This window comes from Hemiscyllium ocellatum, chromosome 20, assembly GCF_020745735.1.
Source record: "Hemiscyllium ocellatum isolate sHemOce1 chromosome 20, sHemOce1.pat.X.cur, whole genome shotgun sequence".
In the NCBI taxonomy this organism is placed as follows: Eukaryota; Metazoa; Chordata; class Chondrichthyes; order Orectolobiformes; family Hemiscylliidae; genus Hemiscyllium; species Hemiscyllium ocellatum.
Window position 1 is genome coordinate 15,656,777 of NC_083420.1, and position 20,711 is coordinate 15,677,487.

The 20,711-nt window shown below is 39.3% G+C and overlaps 1 protein-coding gene across 1 annotated transcript in view; it reads left to right on the plus strand.

Annotated features, from left to right (window-relative positions):
- Positions 1 to 20,052, plus strand: part of LOC132825577 (acyl-coenzyme A synthetase ACSM3, mitochondrial-like) — a 50,411-nt gene extending 30,359 nt beyond the window's left edge. Inside the window, exons 8-13 of the mRNA XM_060840956.1 lie at positions 3,230 to 3,310; positions 5,605 to 5,706; positions 12,481 to 12,608; positions 18,676 to 18,775; positions 19,232 to 19,351; positions 19,936 to 20,052. Of these exons, the coding sequence (XP_060696939.1) occupies positions 3,230 to 3,310; positions 5,605 to 5,706; positions 12,481 to 12,608; positions 18,676 to 18,775; positions 19,232 to 19,351; positions 19,936 to 20,052 (648 nt within the window). The remainder of the gene's footprint in view (positions 1 to 3,229; positions 3,311 to 5,604; positions 5,707 to 12,480; positions 12,609 to 18,675; positions 18,776 to 19,231; positions 19,352 to 19,935) is intronic.
- Positions 20,053 to 20,711: the final 659 nt, after the last annotated feature.

Here is a 20,711-nt window from a genome sequence, read left to right on the forward strand (position 1 = left end):
TACTAGTATTAAGAGTGGACGTAACCTGTAGATAGTTGTTGAGGTGTAATAAATTACAGCTTGTTATCTAAGACATGAGCTTCTTTGCTTATCCATGATTTATCTTTCACCATAGACTACTAGAAAGCCCCTATCTAACATTGGAATAAGGATTAGTAGCAATACTCTTCCTCCCAACTGCAAGTGTTCGATACCAAGGACTTCTCATTGTGATTATAACAATCTTCAACTGCCCAGACGTGACTGGTCATGTTATACTGCAGCAAATGCTAATGTTCCACATAATTTGCTCTTCTCCTGAAACTGACTTTTCAATACTGCTCTAACTATGTAAATAAGGGGTATAGATAAGGTGAATGCAGGTGTCTTTTCTCTAGTGTGTCAACATGTTATTTATTTATTCCCTTGTGGGTATGGGTAAGACTAGGAAGGCATATTTTTAAGGTGAGAGGAGAAAGATTTTAAAAAGCCATGGGGGCAATTGTTTTACGTAGAGGCTGGTTCATGTGTGGAATGAACTTCTATAGGAAATCATGGATGTGGGTTTGGTTACAACGTTTAAGAGACATTTTAGATAAGTATAAAAATAAGAAATGTGGCAAATGTGTGCTAAATGCAGGCAGGTGGGACTAGTTTAGTTTGGGATTATGGTCAGCATGGACTGGTTGGATCGAAGGGTCTATTCCTAGGCTAGTTCTCTGACTCTATAAGCCTGAACCCAGGAAATTGGCCAATCGGAGCTCCCAACTGTTAATGTTCTGCTGACTGCCTTCTTAGAAGAAAATTGTCCCCTTACTATTTAAGAGGACAATATTTGTGACACTACTTGGGCATTTATTTCTCAGCTATGACTGATATATAACCTGTCCTATGGCAGTTGTTTCAGTGTAAGTGCAATACGCTTTCAACTTGTACACCACTACTTTATATTTCTTTGTTCAGAATTGTTCACCCGCATTATATTCCTGAAATTATCTGGTTTCCCGTGATAACTCAATTTACACCAATGCTTGGAAATGTGTTTGTGCATTTAAAACATACCCCAAGTCCATTTAATTCAGTGTTGGTTTGCTCAGCCCTTCCATTTATGATGTTAACAGCTGGTTCATTAAGATTAAATAGAGCTATGCAAATCAACACTGTAGTAGTTGAATTTTAAACAGAACTCAGAATGTAGTTATTTATGATGAAAATGCCCAGAAAATGATATATTTGAAAGTGATTAACAACTGTGCTGTAAATGGGACACAAATGTTCTTGAAAGCTTAAGCATAATGACACAACTTACTGCCAATGGTGGCTGATGGGATGTTACAGTTGTTCAATGATTTCAGCCACATGCTTCTGTTTATTTTAAGGAAGTTAGAAAGCTGTGTAGGTAATGCCAACATTTTTGCTCTTTACTTCAAATCTGAATTTTCTTAATTCAAATGAATCACCATATTATTTCTATTTATTGACAAAATAATGTTGTTTTCATTCAATGAGTTATTGTGCTCAAAATGTCGGGATTGATAGAAGCAGACTGTAACAGAAAGATGGAGAAATTTGAGGCGAAATGCATTTTATAATCTCCTCATCCATTTCTGCTGCTTGTAAGCCAACAATGGTTGCCTGGCTGTCAGATCAAAAGTTCTGTGTTATCAGTATTATTTGCATTAGAATTACTCGAAGAATGCAAATATAGCAATAATATCTCAGCAGATTTCAGAAGCCTTGCAACATGATTTGCAAATTGTAGACTATGGAATAACACGCTGCAATATATTATACTACACAACAATACAGGTACGCATTACTTTTCGATTCACTCATGGGCATCACTGGTTGGGCTAGCATTTATTGCAGTTTACTTTGCAATCAAAGGAAGTAATACAGGCAAATTCTCCTGTTTTGCCTGTGAATAAAATTAGATCCTCAAGAGTGTAGAATGTATGTATACTTATTAAGATAATCTTTGTCAACGTGTTATTTATTTATTCCCTTGTGGGTATGGGTGTCATTGGCTGAGCTAACCTTTATTGCCTGTTCATAATTGCCCTTGAGAAGGTGCTGGTGAGCTGCCTCTTTGAACCACTGCAGTCCATATGCTGTAAGTAAACCCATAATGCTGTTAGGGAGGGAATTCCAGGTTTTTGACCAGCGACAGTGAAGGAATGGCAATAAATTTCCAAGACAAGGTGGTGAGTGGCTTAGAGGGGAACTTACACATGTGGTGGTGTTTCCGTATATCTGCAGGCTGTGTCCTTCAAGGTTATAGTGGTTATGTTTGGAAGGTGCTGTCTGAGGATCTTTGGTGAATTTCTGCAGTGCATCAGGCAGATGGTACACACTGCCGCCACTGAGCATCAGCAGTGAAGAGAGTGGATATTTGTGGATGTAGTGCCAATCAACTGGGCTGCTTTGACCTGGATGGTGTCAAGCTTCTTGCATGTTGTTGGAGCTGCACACATTCAGACAAGTAGAGAGTATTCAATCACACTCCTGACTTGTGTCTTATAGATAGTGGACAAGCTTTGCATCATCTGGTGGTCTGTTATCCATGGCAGTATTCCTAGCCTTCAAACTGCTCTTGTAGCCAAGTATTCATATGGCCAGTACAGTTCAGATTCTGATCAACGTTAATCCTTTGGGTGTTGATAGTGAGGGATTCAGTGATGGTAAAGATCTTGACTATCAAAGGGCGATGGTTAATTGTCTTTTCTTGGAGATGGTCAATCCCTGGCATTTGTATGGTGTCAGTGTTACTTTGTTTCCTACAGGAAGTAATAGAGGCCAACTCCCATTTTTTTCTGTGAATGAAATTAGTGCCTTTGGAGGACAGAATACACATAAACCAACATAATCTCTGTCAAAGTGTTATTTATTAATGCTGAAAAATGGGCCACGTCTGCATATTTTGTGTAATGTTCATTCCCAGGGCAGCTGATTTTTTTTTTCACACTAACATTTGCTATCGTTTGAGTAAGGTGAACAGTTTAGAATCAATTTATGGTTGTTGTATACTGTGGATCTGAGTACAGTCAACCACAGCACAGACAAAGCCATGTGCAGTTACAGGTCTGCTGATGTTATCCAGTTTTATGAGATCTATGGCCAGCAATCCTCCACTGACAACTGCGGTTATATTCTTTTGCAATGATTAACTAAAATTAATTTGGGACATACTTTATCTTGCTTTGGACTGAAAATTGCAGATTATAACAGTTTTTGCTTTGTTTTCGTATAGGTTTTGCTCTGTGCAACATTCAAAGGCATGAAAATTAAACTTGGTTCAATGGGGAAGCCAGTTCCCGAAATTAATTTGCAAGTAAGTTCTAACGATCCATTGCCTTTCAATAGTCATTAAAGATCCAAATCCTGAGCTGCAGTGTTTTAGTTTCAATCTTTTCACCCATCAATTGCTCATTGTGTTTCTGAAATTACAGCCAGAAATGATAGCATCTTACTCCAAAAAAAAAATTCTTATTACGAATTAAGATTGTGCATTCCATATCCTTATGAATCTTCTGGTTCTTATGCCAATTGTCTTAATGCTGTACACTGACCTTTCTTTGATTAAAGCTACCAGTTTGAAAGGCTATGCCTCTTCTAATCTTTAAAAAAGCTTTCATTAATACGTCAGTGCTTGAAGAAATCTCCAGAGCATCCCAGAATATATTACAAACAACAAGTTACTTTTTGTGGTAATTCACTGTGGTTCCTCACTCTTTTGTAACAAAACAGAAAAATACATGGGCAGTAAAGTGCCTTAAACATAACAGTCAAGGGACCAATTCTTATGTTTTGCTGGTCTTGGGAGATGTTAACTGCAGCATCTCCTCTGCACTTTTCCAAATACTACAGCACATCTTCGCTGTACTGAAGTACCAGCCTGGATAATGTACTTAAATCCACTACTTTCTAATTCCGAGGTGAGGCTAATACCAATGAGCCAAGCTAACAAGAATAAACTAAGTTTTAAATGCATTGAGAAAATCTGTAGGGTTGGTTTCACTAATGTCTGCCTGGTGGAAATGATATAGATATTTTCCCATCAGAATGTACCTCAGATGTACATGACAGGACCTCTCACCTTAGACATAGTCTTGTGTAACACAGAAATGCCACAGTTCAATCACGCCATCAGTGCTGCAACCTCAGTATGATTTGAAATTAAAGGATTCCAACATGGTACCAAGCCTTCCAGAAGAACCTGGTAGGCTACAGCAATATGGCAAGACACCACAGTTTTAGCATTTGGAATTTTGATTCTAAAGTACAGATCTTTGGTTTTGGAAGGGACTGGTTCTTTTTACAAGGTCAGAAGTTGTTTTATTTTAATAGCGAGTTCAAAACAGTCTTTCCAAAAAACCACATGACTTAAGTTAAATATCTGAGCCAGCTGCAGAGTTATTTGTTGAAGTGTTTCAAAAGCTAAATTTTGTTGATACCGAAGAAACAGTTGGCCAGAGTCAACAATCGGGTTTCAATTGAGAAGGCAGGGTTCCTACCAGTAGAAGGGCAGTTTAGTTTGTGACAGCCTTCAGCCTATCAAAAGTTCAAGTAGACAGGGCATTGCGGTTAGGAAAAGTCAGTGGGGTGATTAATATCTGTTCATTTTGGGGAGAGACAGTAATGGAGAGAAACAAATTTGGTAAAGGTGTAGGAAGGCATTTGCAACTTTGTCAGTGGGCTGAGAAATTAAACACTGAGATGAATATCTATAAAGAATAGTATTGAGAATGTTTCTTTTATGAATTTATGGAATGAGGGCATCACTGGCTAAGCCAGCATTTTTGTCTATTCCCTAATTGACTAGAGGGAAGTTTAAGAGTCAGCCATTGCTATGGGTCTTGGAGTCACATGTAGACTAGATCAGGAGTTTCCTGGCTTCCTTCCCTAAAGGGCATTTGTAACCAGATGTTTTTTTTCTCCAAACAAACAACAATTGTGATTAGTTTGTGGCAGGCTTCAGCCTATCAGACGTGGAAAGTCATCTTAAACAGTCACAGTCATCATTAGATTCGTAATTCAATTTCTTTAAGAAATAGAATTCAAATTCCACTACCTGCTATGGCAGGATTTGGACTTGGGATCCCAGTGCATTTGCTAGGTCCTTGGATTAATAGTCAAGTGATAATATGACTAGGCCATTGCCTTCTCTACATTGAAAAGCTGAAAATAGTTGAACTGTTCTTGTTATTGTTTCAGATAAGCTGCTTTTCAAATTGCCATTTAGGTAGCTTTGTTTTTCTTTGTCTAAGAAGTTCATGTTCTATTGTTCGAAGTACATTTGAAGCCTCGTATGAATATATTCCGTGACTGAACATCATGGCCACCAAATTACAAAAAAATACAACTTATGGTCTATCAAGTCATGTTTCAGTCTGGGAACTGACTCGTCTGGTATTCCATTTTCTAGATCATGACACCTTTCACTTTTTTTTGCGAACATTCCTTCAGAATGTGGCACAACATAGACGTGTATGTGGTAAATGCTACACTTGATACTAAATTTGAGCCAGAAAGCACTCCTACTGGGCAGTCAACCCAATTGTATTTTTTTGAAGTGGTTGTTTCTGCTTCTATTTGCACATTTTATAATTGTTATTCTTGTTTCAGATTATTGATGAGAATCACAATGTGGTTCCTCCTGGAGTGGAAGGTCAAATTGCTGTTCAAATGAAGCCCGTTAGACCTTTCGGCCTCTTTTCTGGATACATTGTACAGTAACCATCTTTTTATTACATAACTGAAAGCTGTAATTATTTCATGTAATGTACTTTGTGCTCATTGATGAATATGACATTTTTTGATTTCGTGAAGCTAGTTAATTAGTGGTGAGTGATGTAGTGAAATTGTAGAAAAATTTACTCAACCCATTTGACCTCTCAAATCTACAAAATGGATGTGTTCTTCATATCCTTGGCAAATCTCAATGTAAGAACTTAATTTTCTGGACCAAGGCAAATATTTTCTTGATGTACATTTAATCCACGTCAAGTTTTGAGATGACCTTTGGCACCAACCAAAAGATGGTTAAAAACCATTCACTAGCTCTCAATCTATTGATTCAGTTCTTCCTTGTAGTGGGCTGGATATTGAACAGGGGAAGATCAATGTTGACATTTTGTCAGCGCAGAACTGAGAGATACTTATCAAATATATGTACGAAATGGAGCACTGCCCACATAAAGTGGAGCAAACGCTCCAGAGATGTTTCAGGTTTTGAGTATTTGCCATTTCAATAAACTCTTCAGAACATATGCAGGGTGGAGGTCAAAGCAAATGCATTCACCAGGTTGGGGGAGGTAGGGTAATCTATTATCAACAATTTTTTTTTATAAAAGCATACATTGCATAGTGACTTCTCAATCACATACATTAACTGGGATGGTTCGTTCAAATCTCTTTGTCACATTTCCCCTTTTCTCTTACCAAGCCTCTTCAAAACATCTCTCCACAGATTTCCCCCCATAGTAGCACCGAACCCACACCCCACCCACCCCCACCATAAAAACATTGAACCTGCAGATTTTTCTGACATTTCTTTCCCATCACTTCCATCTTAACCCTTTCTCTAATCTGTTCTCTTGGCCCATTTCCATGAAGCAGTAGACAACATAAACTTCTATACATGAGTTTATGCTAGTTGACATTGTCAAAGGTTCCTTGAAACAGGAAGTATGTCCTCCTTCCACCTGCAGGTGCTATGTTATCACCAGTATTTTTTAGAACCCTAGGAAAATCATCAAGTCTGATAAATTTGTCAGCTTTTTTTAATTCACTTATGGGACTTGGGCATCATAGGCTGGGCCAGCATTTCTTGCCCCTCCCTAGTTGTCTTTGAGAAGGTGATGGTGAGCTGCCTTCTTGAACCATTGCAGTCCATTTGCTGTAGGTTGACTCACAATGCTCTTAGGGAAGGAATTCCAGAATTTTAACCCAGTGACAGTGAAGGAATGGAGATATATTTCCAAGTCAGGATGGTGACTGGCTTGGGGGGAGGGGTGATCTTGCAGGTGATCTTGCATTTGCCCCACTATTTTCTCAGTTAATTTTTTTTTAAAGTAAATCAACCATTAACTTCCCCTTAATTTATTTTTAGGCTCCTTGAACCACTGACATCCCAGCTCTGGTCCAAATAGCACATAGAGAACAATTGCCATGAGGTTGCCCTAATGGGCTTTAAAACCAATAATTGGTACTAAACCAGGAGCTCAAATTCTTTTTGGCAACTGACTTGAAAGAAACAAAATGTCACACAAGGGAAACGTGAAAAAAATGTAAAATTATTCAAGTAACTTATTATTTAATAATTTTTGAATTAAATAAATGAATTTAAAGCATGTTTAACATCATAAAAGACGATTTTGAAGTGAAAAGTTCCTGCAACTGCTAAAACTCTGACTGGTAGTGAAAGGCATTCTTATATAGGATCCTTTGCCTTACTTCTGCAGAATTATTCTGACTACAGTTAAGTATGAGGCACTAACAAAGTATCTGCCCCAATAGCTGCATTGTAGGATTGAATATGTTTTCTTACACAATTGAGAATCAGGATTATAGGCAAGGATCCAAAAAGAGAATGTTCCTCTCTCTTTTGTTTTTAGAACTCATTCAGGCTGTTTGACTGATGGAGAAGTCTTTCAAAATGTGTTAAGAATATCTCAGAAATCTATATCACAGGGAATCTTCACTGGCAGTACCACACAGCAGGACCTTTCAGATCTGAAATCTTTCCTTGAGATAGAAGATGCCATTTATAGAGTCACCTTTCTGTGATTACTTAAAAGCTGTTTTGAGCTATTTTAAAAAAGATTTCTTGGATCCAAACTAAGAGTTTCTCAGATGTTTGAAAACTTATGTGTGGAAAATGGTTATAATTTTCCCAATCGAATCACGATGCCCAAGAGACATAAAGTAGCCCCATAAGGCCAACTCTTATGTTTTATTGACTATTTACTTCTGAGTTGTGTTGAGTCCCTTGGTGGGTTTTACTGAGAGAACTCTAGAGTTCTCTCACCATATCTTTCCAAATCTGCCTCAGTAACTACCTACCCCATTCCCATGGTATCCTTTACAAAGATTTCTGGCCCCAATTTTCCACACGGCATTCTCAGAGCAATTCGCCACTCAGTGAATATCCATTGAAAGGCCAGCATTTCTTGTGATCATGCCATTTTTGAAGGGCACTATGCCTTTCATCGTCTAGTCAGGGAACACAACATATACACAAGAAATTGAACAAGTACAAACTTGAGCTTTTACCATAGAAAGCAAACAGACACACAAACAAAAACAAAAGAGGCTGAAGCTTGCCCCAGCATCATGACCAATGAGTATTTAACAATTCACAATTATCTGCAGCGCCCAGCTGTTACCTGATGGAAACAGTTTCAGTGAGGTTCTGTCGTGTAGTTGCACCCAAGGAAACTGAGTTGTGTCCTCGTCAATGACAGCTTCCATTTCCTCAAAAAATAGTTCTTGTTCCTCTCGCTCATAAACTCAGACGTACAGCTCAGAAACAGACTCTTTGGTCCTACTCATCCAAGCTGACCAAATATCCTAAATAAATCTAGTCACATTTGCCAGCATTTAGCCCACATCACTCTAAACCCTTCCTATTCATATACATATCCAGATGCCTTTTCAGCATTGTAATTGTACCAGACTCCACCACTTTCTCTGGCAGTTCATTGCATACACGCACCACCATCTGCATGAAAAGGTTTTCCCTTTTTACCAGCTCCCTCCAACATGGTATACAGAAGAATCTAAACTGCTGCTTGGGATGGTCAGATTAGAGACTGCATAACAGCTGGAATTAATTCAATTTTTAAGGTTGCTGGAATGCAAACCACATCTGCTGGTGCACTTTTATTAATTTTAAAACTTTCTTCACCAAACTACAAACAATAATCCTATCCCACTGCATCCTGCGGCAAGAACTGCAATTGAGTTTTAACATTGCCTTTAAAATCTATGATACATCCAAAATACTTCTGGGCCCAACTCTTTGGGCAAAGGTGAACTCATGTGTTATCTCCGTCATTTGAATAAACGGAGCCTATGCACAAAGGCACAGCACCAGAAAATGAAGATTTGTCCAGTTACTGTTTATGCCTGATTCTGGCCAGAAATAATAAAAAGCATCATGAACAAGAGGTAAAGATTAGATTTAAGAAGATCATTAATCTTTGTATGAGCCTGACCTCAACAAATGCTTTTTGTGGATGTTGGTTTGCTCGTTGAGCTGGAAGGTTCATTTTCAGATGTTTCGTCACCATACTAGGTAACATAATAAGTGAGCCTCCGGCTGAAGCTTTCTATTTGTGTGTTAAGGTTTCCTTGGGTTGGCGATGTCATTTCCTGTGATGACTTCATGTCCTGTTTTTTTTCTCAGAGGCTGGTAAATGGGAACCAAATCAATGTGTTTGTTGATAAGAGTTCCGTTTGGAATGCCATGCTTCTAGTAACTCTTGTTCGTGTCTCGGTTTGGTTTGTCCTACGATGGATGTGTTGTCCCAGTCAAAGTGGTGTCCTTCCTCATCTGTATGTAAGGATACCAGTGAGAGTGGGTCATGTCCTTTTGTGGCTAGTTGACGTTCATGTATCCTGCTGCTAGTTTTATGCCTGTTTATCCAATGTAGTGTTTGTTACAGTCCGTGCAAGTTATCTTGTAAATGACAATAGTTTTGCTTGTTGTCTGTATAGGGTCTTTCAAGTTCATTAGCTGCTGTTTTAGTATATTGGTGAGTTTGTGGGCTACCATGATGCCAAGGAGTCTGAGTAGTCTGGCAGTCATTTCCAAGATGTCTTTGATGTAGGGGAGAGTGGCTAGGGTTTCTGGATGTGTTTTGTCTGTTTGTTTGGGTTTGTTGCTGAGAAATCAACAGACAGTGTTCATTGAGTACCTGCTCTTTTTGAACACACTGTCCAGGTAATTTTCCTCTGCTTTTCCTAGTTCCTCTGTGCTTCAGTGTGTGGTGGATCGTTGAAATAATGCAGCTTCATTTGTGGATGTTGGGATGATTACTTCCGTAGTTCAGTATTTGATCCGTATGTGTTGTTTTCCTGTAGACGTGGTTTGAAGTTCCCCATTGGCTGTTCGCTGTACTGTGACATCTAAGAATGGCAGTTTATTGTTATTTTCCTCCTCTTTAGTGAATTTTATGCCAATAAGGGTACTATTGATGGTCTTGAAGGTTTTCTCTAATTTGTTTGGTTTAGTGACGTCAAAGGTGTCATTCACGTAGTGAACCCAAAATTTGTTTGAGTCTCTGCATTAATGTCTCTGCTAAGAACCCTAAGAAGCAATCATCCCAACACCCACAAACGAAGCTACATTAGAACATTATTTCAATGAACCACCACACACAGCAGCACAGAGGAACTATGACGAGCAGAGAAAAATCTCCTATTCAGTGTATTCAAAAAGAATAGGTACCCAAGGAACATAGTCCGCCGATTTCTCAGCAACCAACCCAAACAAGCAGACAAACACATTCAGAAACCCTAGCCACTCTCCCCTACATCAAAGGAATCTTGGAAATGACTGCCAGACTACTCAGGCCACTTGGCATCATGGTAGCCCACAGATCCACCAATACACTAAAGCAGCAGCTAATGAACTTGAAAGACCTTATACAGACAAGCAAAACTAATATCATTTACAAAATACCTTGCAAGAACTGTAACAAACACTACATTGGACAAACAGGCATAAAACTAGCCAGCAGGATTCATGAACGTCAACTAGCCACAAAAAGACATGACCCATTCTCATAGTATCCTTACATCACCAACCCAAGGAAACCTAAATACACAAATAGAAAGCAGGCCATACCACTAGTGCTTCATCCAGAGGCTCACTGATGAGTTTACCTAGTATGGTGACGAAACATCAAAACGGACCTTCCAGCTCAGTGAGCAAAGCTACATCCAGAATCTCAACCTGAGCTACAAATCTTCTCAAAAGTTGATTAGATTAGACTTAGTGTGAAAACAGGCCCTTCGGCCCAACAAGTCCACATCGACCCGTCGAAGCGGAACCCACCCATACCCCTACATTTATTAGATTAGATGAGACTTACAGTGTGGAAACAGTTGCTAAATGCTCTGCGTTTCAAAATGCTTTCTCGTATGCTTCGCACCTTAGTAATTTTCCCTAAAGCTATTACTATTTTATATAGAAAAAGGCTCATATTAAAATGGAATGTAATCTTAAACTACAAAGTTTATATTTACAAAAGATTTAATTGTTTAGGTTTATAAAAGGTAAATCATGCTAGACTAATCAACTGGATTTTTTTCGAGGATATAACTGGTAGAATAGAAGGGAGAATCAGCAGTGTGGTGTATATGGATTTTCAGAAGGTTTTTGATTAGATCCTTTATAGAGTTTAGTCAGCAAAGTTAAATCACATAGAATAGGGAACAATAGATTGGCACAGATCAAGAACTGTTTGACAGATAGGAAAAGGAATGTGGGAATAAATGAGTCTTTTTCCTAATGGCACACAGTGACTAGTGGAGTGTCTCAACAGGCTATTCACCATGTGTTAATGATCTGGATGAAGGAACCAAATGCAGCATTTCTAAATTTACTGACAACACAAAGCTGGGTATAGTTGTGAATTGTGAGGAGACTTCAATGTAATTTAGACAAGCTGAGTGAGTGGTCAAACATATGGCAGATGTAGCATAACATAGTTAAGTGTGAAATTATACACGGGTGTGAAAAACAGAGAGAGATATTATTTAAATGGAGAGATACTGGGAAGTGTGGATGTACAAAGGGATCTGGGTGTCCTCATATACTAGTCAATTAAAGAGAACAAACAGGAGCAGCAAGCAAATAGGAAGGCCATCATTGCAAGATTTGGGTTCAGAAGTAGTGGTGGCTTACTGGAGTGATAGAGAGTCTTGTTGAGATCACACTGGAGTAATGTGTGTAGTTTAAGTCTCCCTACCAAAAAACTGGATGTACTTGCTATAGAGGGAGTGCTGCAGAGATTCATTAGCTTGATACCAGTGATGCCAGGCCTCTGTCATAAAAAGCGAGATTTCTTCTATTCACTAAAGCTTAAACAAATGTCAGGAGATCTGATTGAAACATCTAACGGACTGGAATGCAGAGAGTATGTTTTCCCTTTTTGGAGAGTCTAGAATCAGGGGACATAGTCTCAAGATACAGGGTAGACCACTTAGGACTGAGATCAGGAAAAAGTTGTTCACTCAAAGGGTGGTGAAACGGTGGATTTTTTTTTTATATCACAGAAGGCTGTGAAGGCCAAGTCACTGAGATATTCAACAAGAAGATTTTTTTTAAGATATTAAAGCATCAAGACATATGAGAAGAAAACAGGAATGTGATATTGAGTTAAGGGATCAGCCATGATCATATGAATGACTTGACAGGGCAGTTGGCCTATTCCTGCTCCTAGTTTCATTGATGCTTTTGAAATTTGAACTGACTTTTTTATATGCTGCTAGGATGATCCACAACAAACTTCTGCAGTTCTACAAGATGACTATTATCTAACAGGAGACCTTGGGCAAATGGATGAGGATGGATATATCTGGTTTCATGGAAGAACAGATGATATAATTTCATCAGCTGGGTATTGTGATCTAAATATCCACATTTTATTTTCTCAATGTTTTCCTGTTACACATTAAGAGTACATGGCTGGACTGCTATAGTTTACCACACAAAGAGAATATTTGGGTATTTATTAAGGTGCTAAATATTGATGATAATATTTTAAAATATAGCTTAAAAGTCAAACTGTCAAATTCAAGTAAAGATTGATTGTTACTAAGACATGGGGTAAACACCTCTGCTGATTTAAACCTGACACACAGAAGCTCACCTCACGCGGTAATCTATTAAATTTCGAGAGGCGAAGAGCTATCTCAGAGATCACTATTTAAAGTAAAAATTAATAATTTTGTTCTTTAAGTCCAACAGAGAACATTAAAACAACAGCTATTTACAACTCCTTTCTCTTAAACCTTTACCTCCCACTCAACAATACTGGTCTGATAAATTTAAGAGGGAATTTACGGCAAATAAACTTCAAACCCAGTTGTCATCTTTGGATGTTGAACTTTCTCTGTAGATTTTTCCAGGTCAGCTTTGGTCTTCTGCTGCATAAATTTCTTATGGACAGGTGCCTTCCAGAGATCTACTCTGCTGACAGTCTTTATTTGTGGGTGCTGTTAACTGTTCAAAATGTCTGGTTTTATACCCTAAAATATCGGATCATTTCATTGGTTTGATGTCATCCCAAACAGTAAATTCAAATTCAATTGGATTTTGGTATCTGGGGCATAATTTAAACTGATCGGCTGAACTCGAACTTAATTTTCTACCATGGCAACACAGCGCCAGCTATTTGTGTCAACCAAATGTTTCATTTTTAAATTGTTCAGCACATTGTGCTTTCAGTCCTTGCCAGCTTCCTCTCTCTCAAAGGTACAGTACACCTACACCTTCATCACAACTGCAATGACTGAAGTACTTACTATTTCTGTAGGTAATAAGTTGCTGTATTTTGAGATAATCAGTGAACAAGGCTGTACAATTTTAAATAGAACAATGACAAATGAACAACCTCAACACCAAACAGAGAGGTGTTGATTAGGTCCTTCATAGAACTTAGTGAGCAAAGTTAGAGCACGTACAATAGGGAACAATAGACTGGCATGGATCGGGAATTGGTTTACAGATAGGAAACAGAGTGTGAGAATAAATGAGTCTTTTTCCTAGTGGCAGACAGTGACTAGTGGAGTAGTATAACACAAAAATGACAAGAACATAATCATAGTACCAGTGGACAAGGTCAGAGTGACATTATCATGGACAAGATCAAGTAGATTCAGAAAGCAGAAAAATGACTTGCAGATACCAACTTCTGGATTAGTGGTGCTGGAAGAGCACAGCAGTTCAGGCAGCATCCAAAGTGCAGCGAAATCGACGTTTTGGGCAAATGGACTTTGGATGCTGCCTGAACTGCTGTGCTCTTCCAGCACCACGAATCCAGCATCTGCAGTCATTGTTTTTACCTACCTTGCAGATACCAACATCTACCTAGGGAGGGAGTGTGACCACATGCCACAGCTAACCAATAGAATAAACGACACTCTACAGAGCCTACAAAAATAACAAACTAATAACCAGAAAGCAACAACACCCCAAGATTTTACAGATTAGCCAAAGTATTAGACCAGACGTGCCACTTAGACACATAGAACTCCATCGCATAAAATGGCAAAAGAACTTCAACAAAAACTAAAACATCTTATCAATGGATCCAAATATGCCATACAATCATCACAGGAATTCCTAGACAACATCAAGAATATAAACATAGACAAGGATGAGGCAATGGTCTCATTTGATGTAACCGCACTGTTCACTTCAATTGACAAAACTCTAGCCAGATAGAAAATAGCCAACCTCCTGGACAAGCAGAACAGACAACATGGCAGGGAACGTTTCAACAAGGAGTGCATAGTTAAACATTATATAGGAGAAACAGGCAGACAACTAGCAATTCACATTCACGAACACCAACTATCCACTAAATGCCACGATTAGTTGTCCCTAGTAGCTACACACACACATGACAAGGACCATAAATTTGACTGGGACAACACAACGATCATCGGACAAGCCAAGCCGAGGACAGCCAGACATTTTCTAGAAGGATGGCACTCATCTATGGACACCATCAGCAAGCAATAGACCCAGATCCCATATACCGGCCACTACAACAAATAACCAGAACTGACAACCAGAAGCAGCAGGAATGGAACCAAATAATTTCCGGAAGAGACAGTACAGCAGCACTTCACAGGAGGCTGTCTACTTGACAGGGGGCAAAACATCTGCAAATCAACATCCCAGCTTGGCAAACATATCCACAACTACTATAACAGGCACCCAAGCTACAAATCTTTACGCAAACACAATATAGAGTGCAACCTTTAAAGAGCTTTTAAATCTATAATTAATAGTTTTGTTGTACCTACATGTGACGAGGGATGGGAGAAAAACAAGTGTGCTATAACTTATATAGCTGAACAGATCAAAAAAGTAAGTAGTTGAAAAGTGACCTTTGCTACTATGTAGATACGTATAGGAATAACCAAAGTTGAAACTATATTCAACTGGAAAATTGATGCGATTTTCACACTGGAGCAGAAACGTTTATTCTGCTTTGTAGTAAGGAAAGGGAAATATCAAAACAGAAAAATACATGACTCGATGCCCTGATTACTGGAGATCCATTCCATAGTCACAAAATCGTATCTGGCACTGAAATACAAATTAAGCTTACAATGTCTTATTAGCTGTGCTGCAGTAGCTGCATAATGTACAAAATATTCCTAAGATTTAATTCCTGGAGGAGATCATTCACTCAGGCTGTTCTTGCATACCAACCAGTAGCATGTTCAAGAGTGATAGCAGTAGAAAACTGGGGGTAGGTCACAGGAGAGAGTGAAAATATATCCAGAAAAGTCTTAAAATGTAAAATATTTTAAAAAGTGAATCATAGAACAATACGGCACAGAACAGGCCCTTCGGCCCACGATGTTCGCCGAACATGTGTCCTAGCTTAAGCACCTATCCATGTACCTATCCAACTGCCGCTTAAAGGTGACCAATGATTCTGACTCTGCCACTTCCACAGGCAGCGGATTCCATGCCCCCCACCATTCTCTGGGTAAAGAACCTACCACTGACATCCCCCCTATACCTTCCACCCTTCACCTTAAACGTATGTCCCCTTGTAATACTCTGCTGTACCCGGGGAAAAAGTCTCTGACTACTCTATCTTTTCCCCTGATCATCTTATAAACCTCTATCAAGCCACCCCTCATCATTCACCGTTCCAATGAGAAAAAGCCTAGCACTCTCAACCTATCCTCGTATGACCTATTCTCTATTCCAGGCAACATCCTGGTAAATCTCCTCTGCACCCTCTCCAAAGCTTCCACATCTTTCCTAAAATGAGGCGACCAGAACTGCACACACTACTCCAAATGTGGCCTTACCAAGGTCCTATACACCTGCAACATCACCTCAACGCTTGAATTCAATCCCTCTGCTAATGAACGCTAATATACCATAGCCTTCTTACAAGCTCTATCCACCTGAGTGACAACTTTCAAAGATCTATGAACATAGACTCCAAGATCCCTCTGCTCCTCCACCTTACTAAGAACCCTACCGTTAACCCTGTATTCCGTATCAACAATAGGGTCCCTCTCATTTGTAAATACTGAAGAAAAGTCCTTCCAAATGGACAACCTCACACTTGACAGGGTTGAACTCCATCTGCCACTCCTCAGCCCAGCTCTGCATCATATCTAAGTCCCTTTGCAGCCGACAACAGCCCTCCTCACTATCCTTCGTATCATCTGCAAATTTACTGACACACCTTTTGACTCCCTCTTCCAAGTCATTAATAAAAATTGCAAACAGCAGAGGACCCAGAACTGATCCCTGCAGAACTCCACTTGTAACTGGGCTCCAGGCTGTATATTTACCATCTACCACCACTCTCTGACTTCGACCGGTTAGCCAGTTCTCTATTCAACTGGCCAAACTTCCCACTATCCCATGCCTCCTGACTTTCCGCATACGTCTATCAAGGGGAACCTTATCAAATGCCTTACTAAAATCCATGTACACTACATCCACTGCTCTACCCTCATCTCCATACTTGGTCACCTCCTCAAAGAATTCAATAAGACTTGTAAGGCAAGACCTACCCCTTACAAATCCTTGTTGGCTGTACCTAATCAAGCAGTGTCTTTCCAGATACTCATAAATCATATCCCTCAGTACCCTTTCCATTACTTTGCCTACCACCAAAATAAGACTAACTGGCCTGTAATTCCCAGGGTTATCCCTATTCACTTTTTTGAACAGGGGCACAACATTCGCCACTCTCCAGTCCCCTGGCACCACCCCCATTGACAGTGAAGACAAAAAGATCATTGCCAACAGTTCTGCAATTTCCTCTCTTGCTTCCCACATAATCCTAGGATATATCCCGTCAGGCCCAGGGGACTGGTCTATCCTCAAGTTTTTCAAAATGCCCAACACATCTTCCTTCCTAACAAGTATCTCCTTTAGCTTACCAGTCCATTTCATACTCTCCTCTTCAACAATACGGTCCCTCTCATTTGTAAATACTGAAGAAAAGAACTCATTCAAAACCTCTCCCATCTCTTCCAACTCAATACACAGTCTCAATATACTGTCCTTGATCAGACCTACCCTCGTTCTCGTCATTCTCATGTTTTTCACATACGCATAAAAGGCCTTGGGGTTATCCTTGATCCTACCCGCCAAAGATTTTTAATGCCCTCTCTTAGCTCTCCTAATCCCTTTCTTCAGCTCTCTCCTGGCTATCCTGTATCCCTCCAACGCTCTGTCTGAACCTTGTTTCCTCAACCTTATGTAAGCCTCCTTCTTCCTCCTTACAAGACATTCACCCTCCCTCGTCAACCAAGGTTCCTTCACACGACCATCTCTTTCCTGCCTGACAGGTACATACATATCAAGGACATGTCGTATCTGTTCCTTGAAAAAGTTCCACATTTCAACGACATCCTTCCCTGACAGCCTATGCTCCCAATTTATGCTCCTCAGATCCTGTCTTGCATCATCATAGTTACCCTTTCCCCAATTGTAAAACCTGCCCTGTTGCACGCACCTATCTCTCTCCATAACCAAGGTAAAAGTCACAGAATTGTGGTCACCATCACCAAAATGCTCACCCACTAACAAGCCCATCACTTGTCCCGGTTCGTTACCAAATACCAAATCTAATATGGCCTCCCCTCTGGTCGGACAATCTACATACTGAGTTAGAAAAGTTTCCTGGACACACTGCACAAACACTGCCCCGTCCAATCTACTTGACCTAAAGAGCTTCAAATCAATATTTGGGAAGTTGAAATCACCCATGACTACTACCCTGTGGCTTCTGCACCTTTCCAAAATCTGTTTCTCCACATCTCTGCTGCTATTGGGGAGCCTATAGTAAACACCCAATAAGGTGACTGCCCCTTTCCTATTTCTGACTTCAGCCCATACTACCTCCAAAGGCAGATCCCCCTCGAACTGCCTTTCTGCAGCTGTTATACCAGTTCTAATTAGCAACACCACCCCCCCCTCCTTTTTTACCAACCCCCTAATCTTATTGAAACATCTGTAACCAGGAACCTCCAACAACCATTCCTGTCCCTCTTCTATCCACGGTTCCGTGATGGCCACAACATCATAGTCCCAATCCACGCCTTAAGTTCACCCACCTTATTTCTGATACTCCTTGCGTTGAAGTATACACACTTGAGTCCATCTCTGTGTCTGCAAGTATTCCCTGTCAGTGCTACCATCTCCACAGCCTCCCTACATTCTTGGACATCCTGAAAAACAGCTAACCTACTTGCTGGACTACAAGTCCGGATCCCATCCCCCTGCCAAATTAGTTTAAACCACCCCCCAACCCTCCGAAGAGTGCTAGCAAACCTACCTCCCAGGATATTGGTGCCCTTCTGGTTCAGGTGCAACCCGAATGAACATCATGAATGAACATCATCTATTAATAATGCTTTAGAGAAGTTAATGATGCAAATAATGCAACTCAACATACTAAAATGTTACAGATATCGTATTGGACCATTTGAAGTCGAAAACGCACTGACAACACATCCAGCTGTGGCAGATTGTGCTGTGGTTGGCAGTCCTGATCCTATCAGAGGCGAGGTAAGCTTAACAACAAGCTTGCTATTAAAAGAAATTCTGGCACTGAATGAGAGTTTAAAACTAATCTGCAGATATCTTTAGTGGGAATTATGACCTAACAAAATTGCATTTAAAATTTCCCCCAAAGTTTTCAACTAGGAGTGGCTTTTAGGCAGGAAGCTCAAAGCTATATTTACGTTCTTACACATTTGGTGAAACATTAAGATCTGAAAACCAAACAAACTGCAATTGCTGGAAACCAGAAGCAGTAATTAAGATCTGAAACTGCACTAACCTCACCTTTACATCTCATTTAAAAGATGTAGTGATTTAAAATTTGGATTTTAAAAAAATACACATTTAGTGGCAGAGTCAGCTACGTCATTTGCACAACACCTAACAGGTCTCTGAAGCAGGACGGTCACATTTTGAAAACTTGTATTTTTCCTGTTTGAATGACATTTCTTTGTTTTTAAGGTTGTGAAGGCATTTGTTGTTCAAAATGCTGCTTATACCTTGGCTGATCCTGACAAGTTAATCAAAGAATTACAAGATCATGTCAAGAAAGTCACAGCACCATATAAATACCCAAGGAAGGTCAGTATTTTACCTGACTTAATTTCCTGAAATAGAATTACAGCTGTTAATAATAGCTTGTGTGTTCTTGCAAAGTCAGTCATCTAGATGATAGGTGAATGATAGCAAGTCATCGTACTGTGTATTTTTATTATAGACCAGTTATAAGGTATATCTGTCACCATGTTGAGATGTTATTTAATACTCATTTTTAAACCAATCACAGTTTCCTAACAAGAGGCAGATGATTTTGCCAAGTGTGATCTATGCCATGATACTCATAAATTGCAGACACTTTGGGGATCTATGTTGGCTGTTTGTCTTGTTTGCATGTCATTTTCAATATGATTGTTTGCATGGCTCCCTTTGAACATTTAATTCAAACTTTGGTTTGTCTGCAGTTTTAAACTACCGCATGAATGTTCATACAGACAGCCATAAATCCATCACTGTAGAAAAATTCGATGGATTTTGCTTTATGTAAAACTTTCAGGATAGTCTTTTCAGTGCTTAGATGCAAGACCTTAGATAACCAAACTTACGGCAAAGAGGTAGAAATGCTCATAAATTTGCACTAACAGGAACTACTTTTGTTTTCGGCACAGATTGAATTTGTGGACAGACTGCCCAAGACCATTAGTGGGAAAGTCAAAAGAAATATGCTACGAGAAAAAGAGCAGGGACAAAACCGAGACCAAGATCACCCTCATACAACATTGTAAAATGGAATCATCAAAAGAAAGCAACAATTTTAATTTGATTAATGAACTTAAATAATACAAGTAACATGGTTATGGATTAATACAAGTCATAACAGAGAATGGATTTTGTTCAAAATAGTGAAGGAGGAATTTATTGTGAATATGCAATGTCCTTTTATCCGCTCTTGAACATTAAAAAAAAGTCGATCAGCAACAGTTTTTCTATCCCAGGGAAAGTATATCCTCATTACAATCAGAGATTTCATATATTGAACTATAGCCCATGTTTCAAGTGCCTAAATTTTACAATACGAAAATGTTCACATTGTAACTAACTGGGGAAGAACATGTTAAATTCAAATATAACGGCCAAAGTATAGCCACACTGAAGTTGGTTTTCAAGTAAAATTTGACACAACATTGATGTCTGAATTGAGAAAAAAAAGGAGACCACCTTCTAACTTTATAAGTCATAGACAGTAATGTAATGGTCATTTATTGGTGATTACAGAGCTATCAGAGTTTAAGAAATACAGAGTTTAAGCCCAAAAGGCATCGCACCTAAATGTTGCAATTATATCTTCCACCAGAAATTAGTTTCAGAATATAGTCTACAGAATATATTTGAAGAAAAGGAAAGGGAGCGTAGTCCTTTTTGGGGCCAGTAACTCAAGTAGTGA